This window comes from Nerophis ophidion, linkage group LG21 (genome assembly GCF_033978795.1).
Source record: "Nerophis ophidion isolate RoL-2023_Sa linkage group LG21, RoL_Noph_v1.0, whole genome shotgun sequence".
Taxonomy (NCBI): domain Eukaryota; kingdom Metazoa; phylum Chordata; class Actinopteri; order Syngnathiformes; family Syngnathidae; genus Nerophis; species Nerophis ophidion.
Window position 1 is genome coordinate 18769574 of NC_084631.1, and position 19031 is coordinate 18788604.

General features: G+C 38.6%; 1 protein-coding gene across 2 annotated transcripts in view; it reads right to left on the bottom strand.

Annotated features, from left to right (window-relative positions):
* The window catches only part of ehmt2 (euchromatic histone-lysine N-methyltransferase 2), a 47957-nt gene extending 30711 nt beyond the window's left edge, over positions 1-17246 (bottom strand). The window contains exons 1-9 of one of the 2 annotated variants that reach the window (XM_061882078.1): positions 17190-17246; positions 13705-13768; positions 13464-13622; positions 8190-8416; positions 7126-7192; positions 5217-5293; positions 4669-4783; positions 2652-2738; positions 205-341 (exon numbers count right to left, since the gene is read on the bottom strand). In XM_061882078.1, coding sequence (XP_061738062.1) covers positions 205-341; positions 2652-2738; positions 4669-4783; positions 5217-5293; positions 7126-7192; positions 8190-8416; positions 13464-13622; positions 13705-13768; positions 17190-17216 — 960 coding nt within the window. In that variant the 5' untranslated portion in view covers positions 17217-17246. The remainder of the gene's footprint in view (positions 1-204; positions 342-2651; positions 2739-4668; positions 4784-5216; positions 5294-7125; positions 7193-8189; positions 8417-13463; positions 13623-13704; positions 13769-17189) is intronic. The other variant, XM_061882079.1, reaches the window with a different exon arrangement.
* Positions 17247-19031: the final 1785 nt, after the last annotated feature.

The window sequence follows — 19031 nt, forward strand, 5'->3', positions numbered from 1 at the left end:
ATAATTGCAATTTTAAAACTTCATTATAAAAAATACATATAGAAATACTTTTTCATAGATGCCCACTACTAATCCTTCAGGCATTTTCTAGATATTTATGATAACAATAGGCGGCCGGTCTCGAGCACCTCCTATTCATTCTAGACATGAACTGATGCAAACATCTGCAGGAATAACTGCAAAAAGGTAAAAGTTGACACACACCTCTCCATTACTGCTCTCAGTGGCCATGCACTGTCTGCTGACATGGTGCCCGGAGCTGTCAACGCGAGGAGCCTCCATTCTGCAGCTGCACAGAGGAAGCTCTTCCAGTCTCTCTGTGTCACCTCCATCACTTCCTTCTGCAACCACAACATTCTTCATTACTTTTCTTACATCATTGTAATTATTGCATGCATTTATTCATTTCACACACACACGCAAACGCCCACACACTCATTTCTAATTAGAAAGATCTAACCATATTTTTTTTTAAATTTGATGATATCACATGCTGTTTGGAAAGCAGTTTAAAGTGGTCCCCGCTCTATCTCTGTATAACAGGGGTAAGAAACCTGTGGGTCTTTTGATTACTGCATCTGGATCTCAGATAAATCTTAGCTGACATTGCTCAACACGATAAGTAATGAATAATTCTTCTGCTAATCACGGTGCTAAAAATAACGTTCAAAATATTGAACATTCTCATACATTTTAATCCATCCATCCATTTTCTACTGCAGCTGTTCAAGAAGTCGTAATTAATGGAAAGAAGTATTTTATTCATTATTGGTTGGCTTCAGAATAACAATGTTATTAAAAAGAATAGGAGACTTATTACACTCTAAAAATGGTGGTATTACTTAAAATTGCACGCATTTAGTTGTATTCAGTGTTAAAACATATTTTATGGCTCTCACGAAAATACATTTTAAAATATTTGGCTTTCATGGCTCTCTGAGCCGGTTACCGGCCCCTGCTCTATAAGCTCGGGGGTCCTAAGCCTGGAAAACGTTGACGATCCCTGTACTACGGCAATCAAAGTATAATATTTACCAGTAAGTTTTTCAAGAACACTAGCTGCGTTTCTAAAAAACGTGCAAAATTATTTTGAGTGTTTGATTCAATAAAAAAGTGTTTTTACATTGTTTTGTAATTATTCAGCATGCTCTAAAACAGTGTTTTTCAACCACTGTGCCGCGGACAGTCTGGTGTGCCGTGGGAGATGATCTAATTTTACCTATTTGTGTTAAAAATATTTTTTTGCAAACCAGTAATTATAGTCTGCAAATGATGTGTTGTTGTTGAGTGTCGGTGCTGTCTAAAGCTTGGCAGAGTAACCGTGTAATACTCTTCCATATCAGTAGGGGGCAGAAGGTAGCTACCGGTAATTGCTTTGTAGATCTGGGAAACAGCGGGAGGCAGTGTGGAGGTAAAAAGGTGTCTATTGCTTAAACCCAACTAAACAAAAGGTGAGTGCCCCTTGGAAAAGTCATTGAAGCTTAAGGAAGGCTATGCAGAACGAAACTACAAATGAACTGACTACAAAGTAAACAAAAACAGAATGCTGGACGACAGCAAAGACTTACTGTGGAGGGAGCAAAGGTGATGTACATCCGAACATGACATGACAATCAACAATGGCCCTACAAAAAATGATAACATCTGAAATATTCTTGATTGCTAAAACAAAGTAGATGCGGGAATTATCGCTCAAATGAAGACATGAAACGACTACAGAAAAATACCAAAATAAGAGAAAAAGCCACCAAAACAGCAAAAAAGTCCAAATAAGTCAGGGCGTGATTGGACAGGTGGTGACAGTACACCTACTTTGAGACAAGAGCTATAGTGATGCATGCTTGGATATGGTTTAAAGTCATACCCGACAACGACTTTTTACTGTCCTCAGAGTATCGTTTTGAATAATTTCTGCTGGCAGTGTGCTTCTGCATTTTTTCAACGCAAAAAATGTACCTTGGCTCAAAAAAGGTTGAAAAACACCGCTCTAAAACATATTTTCTGCTAACATATTAAATTCAATTTCACTCAAAATTATTGAACCATCATTGTAAATTCTATTTATATGCAAAGTATATTGAAAATAAAGAAGTAAAAAAGTAGTTTGCAGTAAACCAACAATAACAAAAACAACTTATTAGCTCAAAACAGTAAATAATAAAAACAACCGTATATTTTTTTTTTCTACATGAAAGAGTGTACATTTAGAAAATATATGTACTGTGCAAAGGGAGTTAAATCATTTGAAGTACAACTGTGATTAAGTAGAAACAGGACCTTTAACAACACAGTGACAAGATACCTGTGACTATACAATTCCTGAGAAAAATTCTGTGTGAAATTTGTGAATGCTGTTGACGCTGATGCCGGATTACAATGCTGCTAAACGACACGTTCAGAGCACTAGTCGAAACTAAATGCCAGCGAAATTGTTTATGTCAGCATGTATCGAGTACCAAGTTATAGGACTCTGAGTACGCCTGCTGAAGCTGAATGCAAATGCTGCATGCTAACAGTTGTCATGTGTTAACTACCAAGTTACATGACTCCAGGGTAAATGGTCACAACATTTGCCAAAAACGTTAGCATGGAATAAGAAAACAGGTTGGAATATTATACATGTGAATACTACAAGTACTGTATAAACCTACCATGATGAGGTGAGAGTGTCAGGCTGTCTGCAGCAGCGATGTCCAGGGCACCTAAGGGAACCTCTGTGTACTCAGTTGATCTTCCATCTGAAAGCAGTAAAAAGACAAACCCTATGACGCAAAAAGTACTTTGTTAATTGTAGGTGGAACTGCTATCGTACAGCAAGGGTTTGCGTGGCGTTGCAGACATCTCAGGCCTTATAGCAAGGATAAATATTTACAGAATTAAAAAAAAACAATGTTTCTGCCTTTACCATGACCAATCCCATCATCCACTTGAGCTGTCGATATTACTTTGCCCGTTACCTTATTACTGACCATTATTATCGTGAGCTAGATTTAAACTACAGAAGATGCAGTCGGCGGGAAGGTTGAATGTTTCAAAACCACAAATTTGTCATGCATATGCAGAGATTTTATACTCAAATAAAGCTGATAAGAAAGCTGACTAAGACTACAACCTGACTTCTGATCTACATTTCTGCAAATCATAGGGCTCTTCAGCACAGCCTTTATTATCGTTAATGAAAAGGGGTGCAGGTACTGTGTGCCATTGTTATCAATAATCGTTTACTCTTTACATTTTATTTTGTCATGCCTGTTAAGCAAGGTTTATGTTTTGTCATGTTGTGTTTTGATTTTGGACATTCAGTCACGTTTTGCATTTCCTGGTTTTGTTTGTTTCCATGCCAACCCATTAGTTTCCACCTGGTCCCCTTAAGTCACGCCCCGATCCTCAGCCTCTCACACCTGTTTTCTATTACCACAGCCAGTACTTAAGTCATTTGCTTTCTGTTCATCATTCTGGGAACTTTGCCTTTTGTAGATGCCAACATATTTTGACCACAACCACGCACCCTTCATGCCTTGCCACGCTGCTACTTTATTTTGACTACGCCACGTAAGCCTTTTGTATTTTTTGCCTCAATGCTAGTTTTTGGTTTATTGAGTATCGTTGATAGTATCTTTTGTATATTGATTATCATTCATGCCAATCAAGCAAGTGTTTTTTGTTTATATTTTTGTAGCCAAGTTCTGTACCTCATTATGAGCGCCCTTAGTGTGTTTATTTTTTATTATAGTGTTTATTTAAACAAATATGTACCTGAACTCACGCCTGGCTCGTCCTGTAATCCCGCTGCGTCGAAGGAGCAAAACAAATCCACGCCATAGCCCTGACATATTTAAAGCTACCGTATTTCCTTGAATTGCCGCCGGGGCGCTAAGTAATTTAAAACCTCTTCTCACTCCTGCGCTTACCAAAGGCATGCAGTAAAAGTAAGCATGCGCTAATTATTTTAAAACCTTGTCTCACCTCGGCACTTACCAAAGGTATGCAGTAAAAATTTGAGTGTGAGGTAAGCTTGGACCTTAAATCCTACTGAATAGCTCTTAATCTTCTTCCCTTTATGTGATTTCAAATTACCGGTATTGAAATCAGCCTCCTCCATTTTGAAAATGATGACAAGGGAAGTGTCACTCGTGACGTCACGAGTTTGACCAGGCGGTAATACTAAGCATGCGCTAATTATTTTGGGAAGCGAGTTTGACCCGGCAGTAATTCAAGGCAGGCGCATACTATATGCCCTGCGGCAATTCAAGGAAATACGGTATGTGCGTTTAGAATTTCAATTAAAAAAACAGTATTACTGTGTAAAATTAGTCACATGCAATTTGATTTTTTTTGTAAGGGGTGCAGAGTATTTGCTCCACAGTTGGCAGAACCTTGTGTTTTAATGACTCCAGGGTATTAAACAAAGTATTTACATATAAATATGTTACTGTAACAACAACATAGGTTACTAAGTAGCAGTATCGAATCGGATAGACATGAAAAAGTGGTATTGGGCCATGGCCAATATTTATCAGGTTTTGTCATGAGTTAGTCATTAGGTTAATTTGTATAAGAACGTGAATACACAAGTATAGTTAAAGATATGTTTTTTACTGTTAAGCACTGTTATTTTATGTAAGACTTGATACCAAATGACCAGAAGATGTTTACTTTTTCACTCACCTCCACCAGCTTCCACTACATCACAGGTGATTTGTTCCTTTCCTGCCTGATGCCATGGGAACTCCTGAGATTTGTTTTGAATGGGTGTGTTTCTTTTTGATTCGGACTCTGAATCCTGCAAAAGACAGGGAATATTTCGATCTGATAAGCCAATAAATGTGATGTATTGCTTTGATACAAATTGTGCAGAATCTGCACTATTTCCAGTCGATGCAAGCCTTTGCTTGGACTAAAAAAAAAAAATCACAAGGCACACAAGGAACATTCCCACTCACATTCACACCAATGGGCAATTACATTTCTGATTAACCTGAAATGCGTGTTTTAGCGATGTGGGTGGAAGCTGAATTTCCCAATGAAAACCCACCCACGCATAGGGAAAAACATGCAAAGTCCAGACAGACAGTCTAACCCTAAAACTCCTGTCTGTGCAGCTAACATGCTAACCACCATACCACTTTATGGTCCCCAGCACTCACCTTTTCAACAAAGTTAGAAGAAAATAACTCACTTCCTTGAATCAAATAAAGTCTTGATATTCGGCGTACCGTATTTTGTGTATTGTCGGAAAATATCTTCTCAGGAGTGCTGGCAGATATGTGGTCCACTTTTCTCTTTTTTGCAACTGCAGAAAAAGTGACACTTTAATAAGGACCCGGTAACACAAAAAAAAGTTTACCATATTAAGGTAATAGACATATTAAAATAAATACAACGGGGAATAGGGATAGGGACATTGGACTAAACTTAATCAACTCCAAAAAATCAATTACCCGATTGCTTTTTGTTTAACATACCCTGCCTTCCGCCCGATTGTAGCTGAGATAGGCGCCAGCGCCCCCCGCGACCCCGAAAGGGAACAAGCGGTAGAAAATGGATGGATGGATAATTGCAACCTGTTTATGTCTACGCCCCTCAGACTGGCTGAAACAAGCTGTTGTCGACATAATCTACTAAACTGGACCTTGCAGCAGTATACTTGTGACATAAGGAAAATGAGTGAAAATATACAGATTTTTGATCCCAGGGTAGTTTGTTGACATGGTTTTCCTCTACTTGTACATATCTTTATTACCTCCGCCAGGAGATTATGTAATTGCCGATGAAGTGAAAAATAATTTAAGTGAATTATATTTATATCGTACTTTTTCCTCTAGTAACTCAAAGCACTTTATACATAGAGAAACCCCTTACCTACATTTAAGCTACATTTAGACCAGTGTGGGCTTCCCTAAGGACACAACAGCAGCGACTGGGATGGCAGAAGATGGATTTGAACCAGGAACTCTCAAGTTTCTAGCCGGCTGCTCTACCATCTGAGCCACACCACCCAGTCAATTGTCAATTGGTTAGATAGTCAACTCAAAAGGTTATGGGAGGATTTTTATGAAACTTTCAAGAAATGCCCAAAATGGGATAAGGAATGAGTAAAAAGATTTTGGAGGTGATACTAATCTAATATTGTAACAGTGATTCAGCACCTCCCCTCACAAAATTGTGGCACGCAAACAATTGTTATACATTTTTAATCAAACTTTAATTTATTTTGATGCATGTTTTTAGGGCTGCAATTATCAATCAGTTAAATTGATTAATTAAATTAGAAAAAAGCTTTAATTTATATTTTGTTGCTTCGGTTAATCCTTAAATAAGTGTAACTCGTAAAATCCGGACTGCACAGAGTGCCTGGAACCTGAAATACGCAGACATAAATTTCTGCACGGGCACTGCAGTACAGCACATGTTGGCCATGAACAGCGGAGCTTTTTTTGTATAAACGCAAACAAAAGTGACATTTTAATGTTGACGATGTGCGTTTGTGCCGCTCACACTGGTGAATGCATGTGAATGAATGATAGGTGGTGGTCATAGGGGCCGTTGGCGCAAATTGGCAGCCACGCTTCCGTCAGTCTACCCCAGGGCAGCTGTGGCTACAAATTAAGCTTACCACCACCTAAATGTGAACGTGGAGTGAATGAATGATGGGTTCTCACTTCTCTGTGAGCATTTTGAGTGTCTACTCAATAGAAAAGCGCTATATAAATCTAATCCATTATTGTTATTATTAATAGATAAGCAAAATTTCCCACAAAAAGTGGAGGTCCCAGTTAAAGTTTGAAGTTAAAATTAAAGTTAAAGTACCAATGATTGTCACATACACACTAGGTGTGGTGAAATTTGTCCTCTGCATTTGACCCATCCCCTTGTTCACCCCCTGGGAGGTGAGGAGAGCAGTGGGCAGCAGCAGTGGCCGCGCTTGGGAATCATTTTTGGTGATTTAACCCCCAATTTCAACCCTTGATGCTGAGTGCCAAGCAAAAAAACTATGGGAACAAAACATAGTGGACAGTGACTTGTGAGTTGGTCGACTTAAACAGTTTGTCTACATAAGCGAGGCCGACTTAAACAGGTTCCACTGTATAACACAGGTTTGAGCCAGTATATGAAGACACTCACCAGTTTCGGTATCTGAGGATGACCCTGAAGGAGGCATTGGTGAACTTGGTGTTTGAATTTGGCTCATCTGTATAATAAAAGTAGTTAGTGGATGAAGTGATGATGAAAATATAGTCAATGCAACATAGTTATTAAATAATTGATCAATAACATATTCAAAGCAGGATAACTTTTCCAAGATGGTGCCGCTGCAGTGGCTGCTGGTTACAGGAGCTCTGCACTCTTGTGTATCCTCGCATTGTGTTCTTGATGTTTCCCTCTTGTTTTCATGTGTTTGTTTCATTTCGGTTGGGGCCCTGTTGGGATTGCGCAACAAGAGGTGGCACTTTCGTGACTTCTGCGGTGCCTTTTTGAGAACTTTTGGACCCGCCTCAGGGAGGCCTTTTGGCCATGTTTGCACCGTAAACCAGTTGCTGGCTGTCTGCCACACCGGAGTCCCCGTGGAAAGCCCGTAGGAGATGCGGGAGAAGAAACAGGGCTACGTAGCTAGCGTTGAACGTCATGATGGACAAACTTAACAAAGCCCTGGATGAACGAGCATGTATCGGAAACTTTGGTCTCCCTACACGGATTCTCGTACATCTGTACGGGCCGAACATCAGCCGAGAGCTAGTGGGCAGCCGAGGCCTCGAATTTCTTGGTTGGGGCTGTTCCTGTCTTCTCACCCCTAGCAGATGATGGCACCAAGTACTACAGAGGCCACCGCAGTGTACAGTATGTGGGTGTAAATATTATGTTTTTGTTATTTGTCAATGCATGGTGCGAACATATATGAGCAATATGTATTATTTATTGCCTATTTTTGTTTTTTCGATGTGTTTTACTTTGTAGCTGTATGTAGAAATGAAGCTGCTGAAGTGGCAGCTGGTTGCATCAGCTCTGTGCTCTTTTAATGTAGTTTATGTAATTCGTGTTCTTTATTGTTTTTTTCGGACTTTTTTTAACTACACAGCAACCACATCTTTTCTCTATTGTAGTATGAATAAAGTCTATCCTATCCTATTCTATTTTTAATAGAACATGGGTATCTTTTACCATAACTCTGTTAGGTCCAGAAGACTTACCTGCGCTGGTGGTGGCCGGTTCATTGTTTTGCGTGCTCGGTGAATTTTAGGGGCTTCACCTAAAAGTGATGGAGAGGAGGACGACGAAGGCGCAGACGGCAGCACGGGTTTACTACTGACAGGCCCAGAAACACTCATCTTTGCTCGACCTGGCGACAGCGTCAATGACGTGGAAGGAGAGGACAACAAGGAGGACGATGACATTTGTAAGGATTTGGCCGCACGCCCTGAAAAAGAGAAGTACAAAGCATTACAGTGGGACCTGCTTAAGTCAACAATCAATCAATGTTGACTAGATTATCAAGTCCTGTTCTAACAGGTTCTTATCTTTAAAAAGTGGAAGTTCACATAAAAGGTCCAATGCTTTTGTCCACATTAAATTTGAGAAGAAAAGGCAAATTTATGTAAAAATGTATATATAAATAAATATATATTAAAAATATTGTCTCCCTGCGATGAGGTGGCGACTTGTCCAGGGTGTACGCCGCATTCCGCCCGAATGCAGCGACCCCCCCCCCCCCCGCGACCCCAAAAGGCACAAGTGGTATGGAGATATATACATATATATATATGTATGTATATATATATATATATATATATATATATATATATATATATATATATATATATATATATACACATATACACACACACACACACACACACACACACATACATACACAACATTTACACCAAGCATACCTGATATACAGTACAGGCCAAAGGTTTGGACACACCTTCTCATTCTATGCATTTCTTTATTTTCATAACTATTTACATTGTAGATTGTCACTGAAGGCATCGAAACTATGAATGAACACATGTGGAGTTATGTACTTATCAAAAAAGATGAAATAACTGAAAACATGTTTTATATTCTAGTTTCTTCGAAATAGCCACCCTTTGCTCAGATTACTGCCTTGCACACTCTTGGCATTCTCCCTATGAGCTACAAGAGTTAGTCACCTGAAATGGTTTTCACCTCACAGATGTGCTTGAAAAACTAGAATATAAAACATGTTTTCAGTTATTTCACCTTTGTTTGTTAAGTACATAACTCCACGTGTTCATTCATAGTTTTGATGCCTTCAGTGACAATCTACAATGTAAATAGTCAATAGTAATGTAAACAAAGAAAACACATTGAATGAGAGGATGTCTCCAAAATTTTGGCCTGTACTGTATATATACTGTATATAAGTATATATATATATATATATATATATATATATATATATATATATATATATATATATATATATATATATATATATATATGTCCGTTTACGTCGACATGCATTCTAAATATTACAGTGTAGTGTTGAAACGACAACGTCAAACATAAATTTATACAAATGAGGAATGACATAGATGAATGGACATTCAACATCACTTTTGCATCTACTGAACACTCTTCCGGCTTTCCCGAAGATTGTCAGGATACCTGGGGGCGTGGTCACGATGACATCATTTTATATCAATCTTTATTGCAGACCATAAGATCCATTAAACATATAAAAACACAATACAAAACATTAAAAACAAAACAATAAAACATTAAAAAACCAAACAATAAACAAAACATAAAACATAAAGCCCAAATGTCAGTTTCCGACATACAAACATGTGTGCCAATGGTTCCACAGTCCAGATGAGTACCTAACATACAACCTATAATTTGCTATGATTATATGATGTTCTTTAAAAGGGCTCAACAAATGTATGCATACATTTAAAAATAAATCTGTGTAATTATCATTTAGTAGTAACATTTTTGTATATTATGTTTTGCTATATTTTCAATTGTTGCTGGTTATTGTATAATGTACTTTGTTGAGATTTTTTGAAGACTTTGTGACTTTTTCTTTAATAAAAACAACTAGCAACAAATATAGTATCTTTTTCCGGTGTTATTATAGACTGTACTCTTGTTTACACAAATCTACTTCTGTGCCTCGATGTCCCCCGGCGAAAAGCCAGCTGCAGTGAGCATGACGTCACACTTGCTTTGCGCTGCTGCTCCAGTTGAACTTTTTCAACTTTTTAATATTTGCACATTTTGTAGATCGTTGTCCACAGATATATCTGGGATGTATTAAAGTTATTTTCACATCGCAGAAATGCTGACCAAGCTCCAGACTATCGCGTGTTTAACTCATTCATTGTTTATGTTCTTAGTTTTAGTTTTGTTTGTGCTCTATTCTTTTTAACCTATAAAGCACTTTGGTCCAATTTAAAAATTGTTCTAAACATGCTCTATAAATAAAGTTGCCTTGCCTTTTCCTTGCCGTGCGTCTTGTTTACTTTATCACAACATCTGGTTTTGGCAGCGCTGTGATCAAAGTCTTGTTTTGGTAACAGAATTTTCGGTGCATCACTTGTCAATAGTGCGCAAAAAATAAGCTATGTTTATGTACAATCATACTGTAACAACCTACTGGTAGTAATGTATTGTGTTTGTGTGGTTTTAGTTTAATTAGAATTTTTCCCATGATCGCAAACACACCCTCTGTGCCTGAAAGCGGATTAACAGAATTAGGAAGTGATGTGTGTCCGAAATTGAAGCACGGAGACAATGAATTTGGCTGGTTGTTAGCATAAGATTGAGAATAAAAGTTAAAAATAGCGTCGGATATTGCGTGATGACTTCTAGAGGTTACAACACATTACATTACTTAAATCTGTGTTCACACATTTTAAGGTGTGACGGCTATGATTTTGCCTTGGCGGTGCGCAATGTTTAGTTACATTAAATGCAAACCCTGTTCTACCTTTTGTATTTTGCTCCGAGTTCTTTCCTGAACTCAATGGTGTTTCTCACCTTCTTTACCAAAAGGCTGCCACTAGTGTCGTATCCAAGAATTACTGTGTTTACACGACTTAGGCTGATGCCATCACTTACAGGTGCTGGTCATATTATTAGAATATCATGAAAAAGTTGACTTATTTCATTAATTCCATTTAGAAAGTCAAACTTGTAGAATGTATACATTCATTCCAAACAGACTGATACATTTCAAGTGTTTTTTGCCAAAAAGGAGATGATTATAGCTGACAACCAATGAAAACCCTAAATTCAACATCTCAGAAAATTAGAATATGGTGAAAAGGTCAGATAATTTCGTTGTTCTTTGAACCTGTTCATTGCAATAATGACAATAAAACTCTATTCTATTCTATATTGAAGACACCTGGTGCCACACTCTAATTAGCTAACTAACTCAAAACCCCTGGAAAAGTCTTTAAATGGTCTCTCGTTTTGATTCTGTATGACACACAATCATGGGGAAGACTGCTGACTTGACAACTGTCCAAAAGATGACCATTGATACTTTAAAGAAGGAGGGCAAGACACAAAAGGTTGGATGTTCCCAGAGCTCTGTGTCCAAGCACATTAATTGAGAGGCGAAGGGAAGACAAAGATGTAGTAGAAAAAAGTGTACGCGCAAGAGGGATAACCGCGCCCTGGAGAGGATTGTCAAACAAAACCGATTCAAAAATGTGGGAGAGATCCACAAAGAGTGGACTGCAGCTGGAGTCAGTGCTTCAAGAACCACCACGCACCGACGTTTGCAAGATATGGGCTTCAGCTGTCGCATTCCTTGTGTAAAGTCACTCTTGAATAAGAGACAACGTCAAAAGCGTCTCGCCTGGGTTTAAGACAAAAAGGACTGGACAGCTGCTGAGTGGTCCAAAGTTATGTTTTCAGATGAAAGTAAATTTTGTATCTCCTTTGGAAATCAAGGTCCCACAGTCTGGAGGAAGACAGGAGAGGCACAGAATCCACGTTGCCTGAAGTCCAGTGTCAAATTTTCACAATCGGTAATGGTCTGGGGTGCCATGTCATCTGCTGGTGTTGGTCCACTGTGTTTCCTGAGGTCTAGGGTCAATGCAGCAGTCTACCAGGAAGTTTTAAAACACTTTATGCTGCCTGCCACAGACCAATTTTATGGAGGTGAAGATTTCATTTTCCAACATGACTTGGCACCTGCACACAGTGCCAAATCTACCAGTGCCTGGTTTAAGGACCATGGTATCCCTGTTCTTGATTGGCCTGCAAACTCACCTGACCTTAACCCCATAGAAAACCTATGGGGTATTGTGAAGCGGAAGATGCGAGATGCCAGACCCAACAATGCTGAAGAGCTGAAGGCCACTATTAAAGCAACCTGGGCTCTCATAACACCTGAGGAGTGCAACAGACTGGTAGACTCCATGCCACGCCGTATTGCTGCAGCAATTCAGGCAAAAGGAGCTGCAACTAAGTATTGATTGCCGTACATGCTGAAACTTTCCATGTTCATACTTTTCAGTTGGCCCACATTTTAAAAAAAATTTTTGGGTACTAGTCGTAACTAATATTCTAATTTTCTGAGATACTGAATTTGGGATTTTCAGTAATTGTCAGTACTAATCATCAAAATTTAAAGAAATAAACATTTCAAATATATCACTATGTGTGTAATGAATTGATATAATATGTAAGTTTCACGTTCTGAATATAATTACTGAAATAAATAAACTTTTTCATGATATTCTAATAATATGAACAGCACCTGTATACATGCGCTAGACGGCACAACATGGAACACTGACGTGACTCCACAACCCCACGTCAGTATGCTCCAACTCGCAACTTTCTTTGGCCCCACGGTGGCTTATTTTGAAGAAGTACTCAAAAAAAAAAAACATAGAAGGCAAGCCATTAACGTATGTATGCTTTGTTACCTTTGGTGAAATTTGTCAGAATCAAATGAAAGGTGGGGCGTACGAAAACAGACTTGCCAATGTGCTGTCTAGTTACACTGCATTAATGCATGCACTCAGTGCAAAGTAAAATTCAAAATAAAAGCATGGCAATATTAACCTGGATTCTACCACAGCAACTAAGAAAATGTACACAATGAATAATTTTTTTAAAGATTGTTAGCCACCGGCAGAAACTTTGCCAGGTACGAAACTTCATCAATGAAGTCCAGACAGACAACTAAATTACCGAGGCAGCTCTGTTAAAAAGGAGTTTAAAACCCAGAAAGGAAAACTAAAATAAAAATATGCATAAATGGAGGAAAACAATTTTCCAAAAAACTGTCGTAGGTTTAAAAATCTGTTCTCGTCCGTTTTCCATATGTCAAAGTAAATGTGCAAACAGTAACTATTTCTGGTTTAGAACACCTTATGTCAGTCGGTCAGAGGGACGTCGAGATTAATTGGTACTACTGTACAAAATTGCCAAAATAAGGAATTGGTGGCGATTCATAAGCAATAATTTACCTGGTTTGTTAAGTGGGGAGGACTCAGCTGGCCATTTTTCTCCATCCTCTCCATCTTTGGGCGCATCCCTTCCCAGCGGCTGGGCGCTCAACACTGGCTGCACGCTGCTAAATGGTTCAGTTTTTCTGGCAACAGAAGTCATGGTGTTGTCCGCATCGTCTGAATAAAAAATAGGATTTCATCAATTAAATATGTTCTCATTTAAAGTGTAATAAAAAAAAAAGCTGCCGACCATACTTACCCTGCTTGACTTGACTGGGCCCAGCTATTGACTCACATTTCGAGTCTTTTTCTTCTATAGAATCCTGGTGAAAAAGCAACATATTTAACATTTTACCCATTGAAAAACATTTAGAGTAAGACATTATTGTTTATGTTTTAACCATCTCCAAGGGATTTTACTATTTATTAAAGTGGTCCGAATCCAAATCATGCGCGTCTTACGCAACTACACTCTGAACGTACAAATGAAAAACCTGTTTGAAAAATGTTATTGTTTCTGCTGAAACTATCTTGGTCGTCTTGCTGGATATGTCCGAGGTTGCTATCAATAAATTGTCACAATTGCACAAAATGACCCCTAAGGGTCAATGACATGAAATGCATGCGAGTGTGAGTGTGCGTGTGTGTGTACTTTAACTACTTTCACATTATTTAAAATATTTGTTCAATTATATGGCAGCTCAAGCCACAAAGTAGAAGGTGGCAGACCTGTCCCTAACTTTTAAAAATGGTACATTAATAGTATTAAACTCTAAATAATATATTCTTTAAATAGGGAAGCTTTCACAAAAACACCAAAAAGTTGTTGAGATAACTGAATAACTTTTGTCCAGCATTTTGTATGTTGTCAAATGTCAGGGTAGCAGAAAACAGACTTTTATTGTAAAATAAAAAAATAAGTAAACAGGATGGTCCATTAGCATAATTGCATTTTAAACATTATTGGCAAAAGCCAACGCTAATGCAGAAGCGTGTTTAATTTATAATTAGTTGTGATTGTAGCTGAGATAGACTCCAGCACCCCCCGCGACCCCGAAATGAATAAGCGGTAGGAAATGGATTGATGGTTGTAAAACTCAGGTGGCACAATTGAACTGGAAGTCCATTCATCCATCCATTTTGTACCGCTTATCCCTTTCGGGGTCGCGGGGGGTGCTGGAGCCTATCTCAGCTACAATCAGGCAGAAGGCGGGGTACAACCTGGATGGATCTCTATTACAATTCCCAAAGAGGGCACTTTATGTTGATGATTACATCTGTGTGTAGAAATCTTTATTTATAATTGAATCACTTGTTTATTTTTCAACAAGTTATTTTTATATATTTTTTTCCAAATAGTTCAATAAATACCACTACAAATGAGCAATATATTGCACTGTTTTACAATTTAATAAATCAGAAACTGATGACATAGTGCTGTATTCTACTTCTTTATCTATTTTTTTCAACCAAAAATGCTTTGCTCTGATTAGGGGGTACTTGAATTAAAAAAATGTTCACAGGGGGTACATCACTGAAAAAAGGTTGAGAACCACTGCTCTAGCACCTCCAAAACCCTCAAATCTAGACTCCAAACATCCCAAAAAGAGCTAGTCTGGTTACTTTTAGACCTCCACCCCAGATCACACCTCACTCCAACCCACTTCTCCAAAGTGGGCTGGCTCAGGGTGGAGGACAGAGTAAAACAACTTGCACTGAGCCTAGTCTATAAAATCCGTGACACCTCCCTGATATCGAAGTACATGTCAAACTACTTCCTTAACGTAAATGACCGCCATAACCACAACACCAGGGGGAGCTCCACAAACCACGTTAAACCCAGATTCCGATCTAACAAAGGTCTTAACTCATTCTCTTTCTATGCCACATCAATGTGGAATGCACTCCCAACAGGTGTAAAAGTAAGTGCATCTCTATATTCCTTCAAAACCGCTCTAAAACAACACCTCCAGGCTACTTCAACCCTTTACTAATGCCCTCCTCCATTCACATCCCATCTCCCCGGATTATAAATAACCTAATGTAAATAATCAAATGTTTTCCTAATGTATATACTTGTTCTTATGCTATCTGAACTCACTATGTTCTCTGCTCGCTGTACATATCTTACCATGTAAGACCTATACTGTTTCAATGTCCATTTCTCTGTTGATGCAATTGTTGATGACTGAAGTACTGATATCAACCAAAGCTCCTCATCCCACCCCCTGGATTGTAAATAATGTAAATAATTCAATGTATATACTATGACGATTAACCTGTGTGATGACTTTATTATGCTGATAGTGTATATTTGTACCATGAATTGATTAACGTTGACCCCGACTTAAACAAGTTGAAAAACGTATTCGGGTGTTACCATTTAGTGGTCAATTGTACGAAATATGTACTGAACTGTGCAATATACCAATAAAAGTATCAATCAATCAAACTGTATTATGCTGATAGTATATATTTGTACCATGAATTGATTAACGTGGACCCCGACTAAAACAAGTTGAAAAACTTATTCGGGTGTTACCATTTAGTGGTCAATTGTACGGAATATGTACTGAACTGTGCAATCTACTAATAAAAGTATCAATCCATCAATCAATCAATCAATCAAATTGTATTATGCTGATAGTATATATTTGTACCATGAATTGATTAACTTGGACCCCGACTAAAACAAGTTGAAAAATTTATTCGGGTGTTACCATTTAAAAGTTAAAGTTAAAGTACCAATGATTGTCACACACATACTAGATGTGGCGAAATTATTCTCTGCATTTGACTCATCACCCTTGATCACATCGTGGTTAATTGTACGGAATATGTACTGAACTGTGCAAAATACTAAGAAAAGTATCAATCAATCAAACTGTATTATGCTGATAGAATATATTCGTACCATGAATTGATTAACGTGGACCCCAACTAAAACAAGTTGAAAAACTTATTCGGGGGTTACCATTTAGTGGTCAATTGTACGGAATATGTCTGTGTTGGCCCTGCGATGAGGTAGCGACTTGTCCAGGGTGTACGTCGGCTTCCGCCCAATTGTAGCTGAGATAGGCACCAGCGCCCCCCACGAGCCCAAAGGAGATAAGCGGTAGGAAAAGGATGGATGGATGTACTGTACTGTGCAATCTACTAATAAAAGTTTCAATCAATCAATCAATCAATGCATGCTTGGTTATGGTATAAAGTCATATCCAACAATTGCGACGACTTTTTCGTGTCAACTGAGTTTCGTTTTTTTAATGATTTCTGCTGGTGGTGTGCCTTTGGATTTTTTCAACGCAAAAAAAGGTGATTTGGCTCAAAAAAAAAGTTGAAAAAACACTGCATTATTGACATCATAAATACATGCATGTTGTTCATTCATTGCTGACACACGAGTGTTGTTTTGCTATGATGTAGGAATGCGCACATTTAAAGCCGTGCAACATAATTGGGAGGATTACTAAAACCACTGTAAACCTGCAACGGAAGACGACCTCCAAAAAAAATATATAAACAAAAGAAGTGATTCTAAACACAATACTGTTGAAGGCTAGCGGCCAATGCTAACAGATCAGGAAAGCTTGGAAGCAAATGCTACAACAAACAACACATTGAAACCCCTAGTTTCACACACCGCTACACATTCAACCATACGTTTTGACATCAGTTTGAGTGTGTTTTTAAATGTTGAAATCATAAGCCCGGGCTGTGATGTTTGCAAGTGTCGTTTGCTACCTTTGTTGCTGGTTCGGATGCCGACATGTTTTACCTTATAGGGCTCCGGAAGTCACGTGACCTCGCAATGCATCGTGGGTCGTAGTCGCCATTTTTGCCGGGAAAAGTTTTTGTTTACGTTCGTTCAGGGGTGTCCAAACTTTTTCCACTTCGGGCTGCGGACAGAAAAATCAAAGCAAGCGGGAGCCATTTTGACATTTTTTTATTTTAAAAACCAATACAATATATGTATAATCAATATACATTTAGGCCTCCACCCAGGCTTGATCCCGGGGACCCCAAATGTTTTGGTCGAAAAAATATAAAAAATGTGTCATTATGCAGTATTACTTTGTTTTATTATTACCTTATTTCCTTGAATTGCCGCCGGGGGGGGGGGCTAATTAATTTAAAACCCCTTCTTACTCCTGCGCTTACCAAAGGCATGCGGTAAAAGTAAGCATGCGTTAATTATTTTAAAACTTCTTCTCACTCCGGCACTTACCAAAGGCATGCGGTAAAAATTTGAGTGTGAGGTAAGCTAACCCTAACGTCACAAGTTTGACCAGGCGGTAATACTAAGCATGCGCTAATTATTTTGGGAAGTGAGTTTGACCCGGCAGTAATTCAAGGCAGGCGCATACTATATGCCCCACGGCAATTCAAGGAAGTACGGTATGTATAACCAATATACATTTAGGCTTCCACTCAGGCTTGATCCTGGGGACCCCAAAGGGTTTCGGTCAAAAAAATATTACAAATGTGTCATTATGCAGTATTACTTTGTTTTATTATTACCGTTTTTCCTTGAATTACCATCGGGGCGCTAATAATTTAAAATCTCTTCTCACTCCTGCGCTTACCAAAGGCATGCGGTAAAAGTAAGCACGCGCTAATTATTTTAAAACCTCTTCTCACTCTGGCACTTACCAAAGGTATGCAGTAAAAATTTGAGTGTGAGGTAAGCTTGGACCTTAAATCCTACTGAATAGCTCTTAATCTTTTTCCCTTTATGCGATTTCAAATGACCGGTATTGAAATCAGCCTCCTCCATTTCGAAAATGTTGACAGGGGAAATCTCACTCGTGACGTCACGAGTTTGACCCAGCGGTAATACTAAGCATGCGCTAATTATTTTGGGAAGTGAGTTTGACCCAGCAGTAATTCAAGGCACGTGCATACTATATGCCCTGTGGCAATTCAAGGAAATACGGTATGTATAACCAATATACATTTAGGCTTCCACTCAGGCTTGATCCCAGGGACCCCAAAGGGTTTTGGTCCAAAAAATATAAAAAATGTGTCATTATGCAGCATAACTTTGTTTTATTATTACCGTATTTCCCTGAATTGACGCCGGGGCGCTAATTAATTTAAAACCTCTTCTCACTCCTGCGCTTACCAAAGGCATGCGGTAAAAGTAAGCTTGCGCTAATTATTTTAAAACCTCTTCTCACTCCGGCACCTACCAAAGGTATGCAGTAAAAATTTTAGTGTGATGTAAGCTTGGACCTTAAATCCTACTGAATAGCTCTTAATCTTCTTCCCTTTATGCAATTTCAAATTACCGGTATTGAAATCAGCCTCCTCCATTTTGAAAATGATGACAGGGGAAGTGTCACTCGTGACGTCACGAGTTTGACCAGGCGGTAATACTAAGCATGCGCTAATTATTTTGGGAAGCGACTTTGACCCGGCAGTAATTGAAGGCAGGCGCATACTATATGCCGTGCGGCAATTCAAGGAAATACGGTATTCAAGTTTTAAATCTCCAGATCAACATTAGGGCCATCTGTCAATATAATGATTTTAAAGATTTAAGTTGTATGTTCTTTTTGTCAAAGAATACCCTGTTTTTTGATG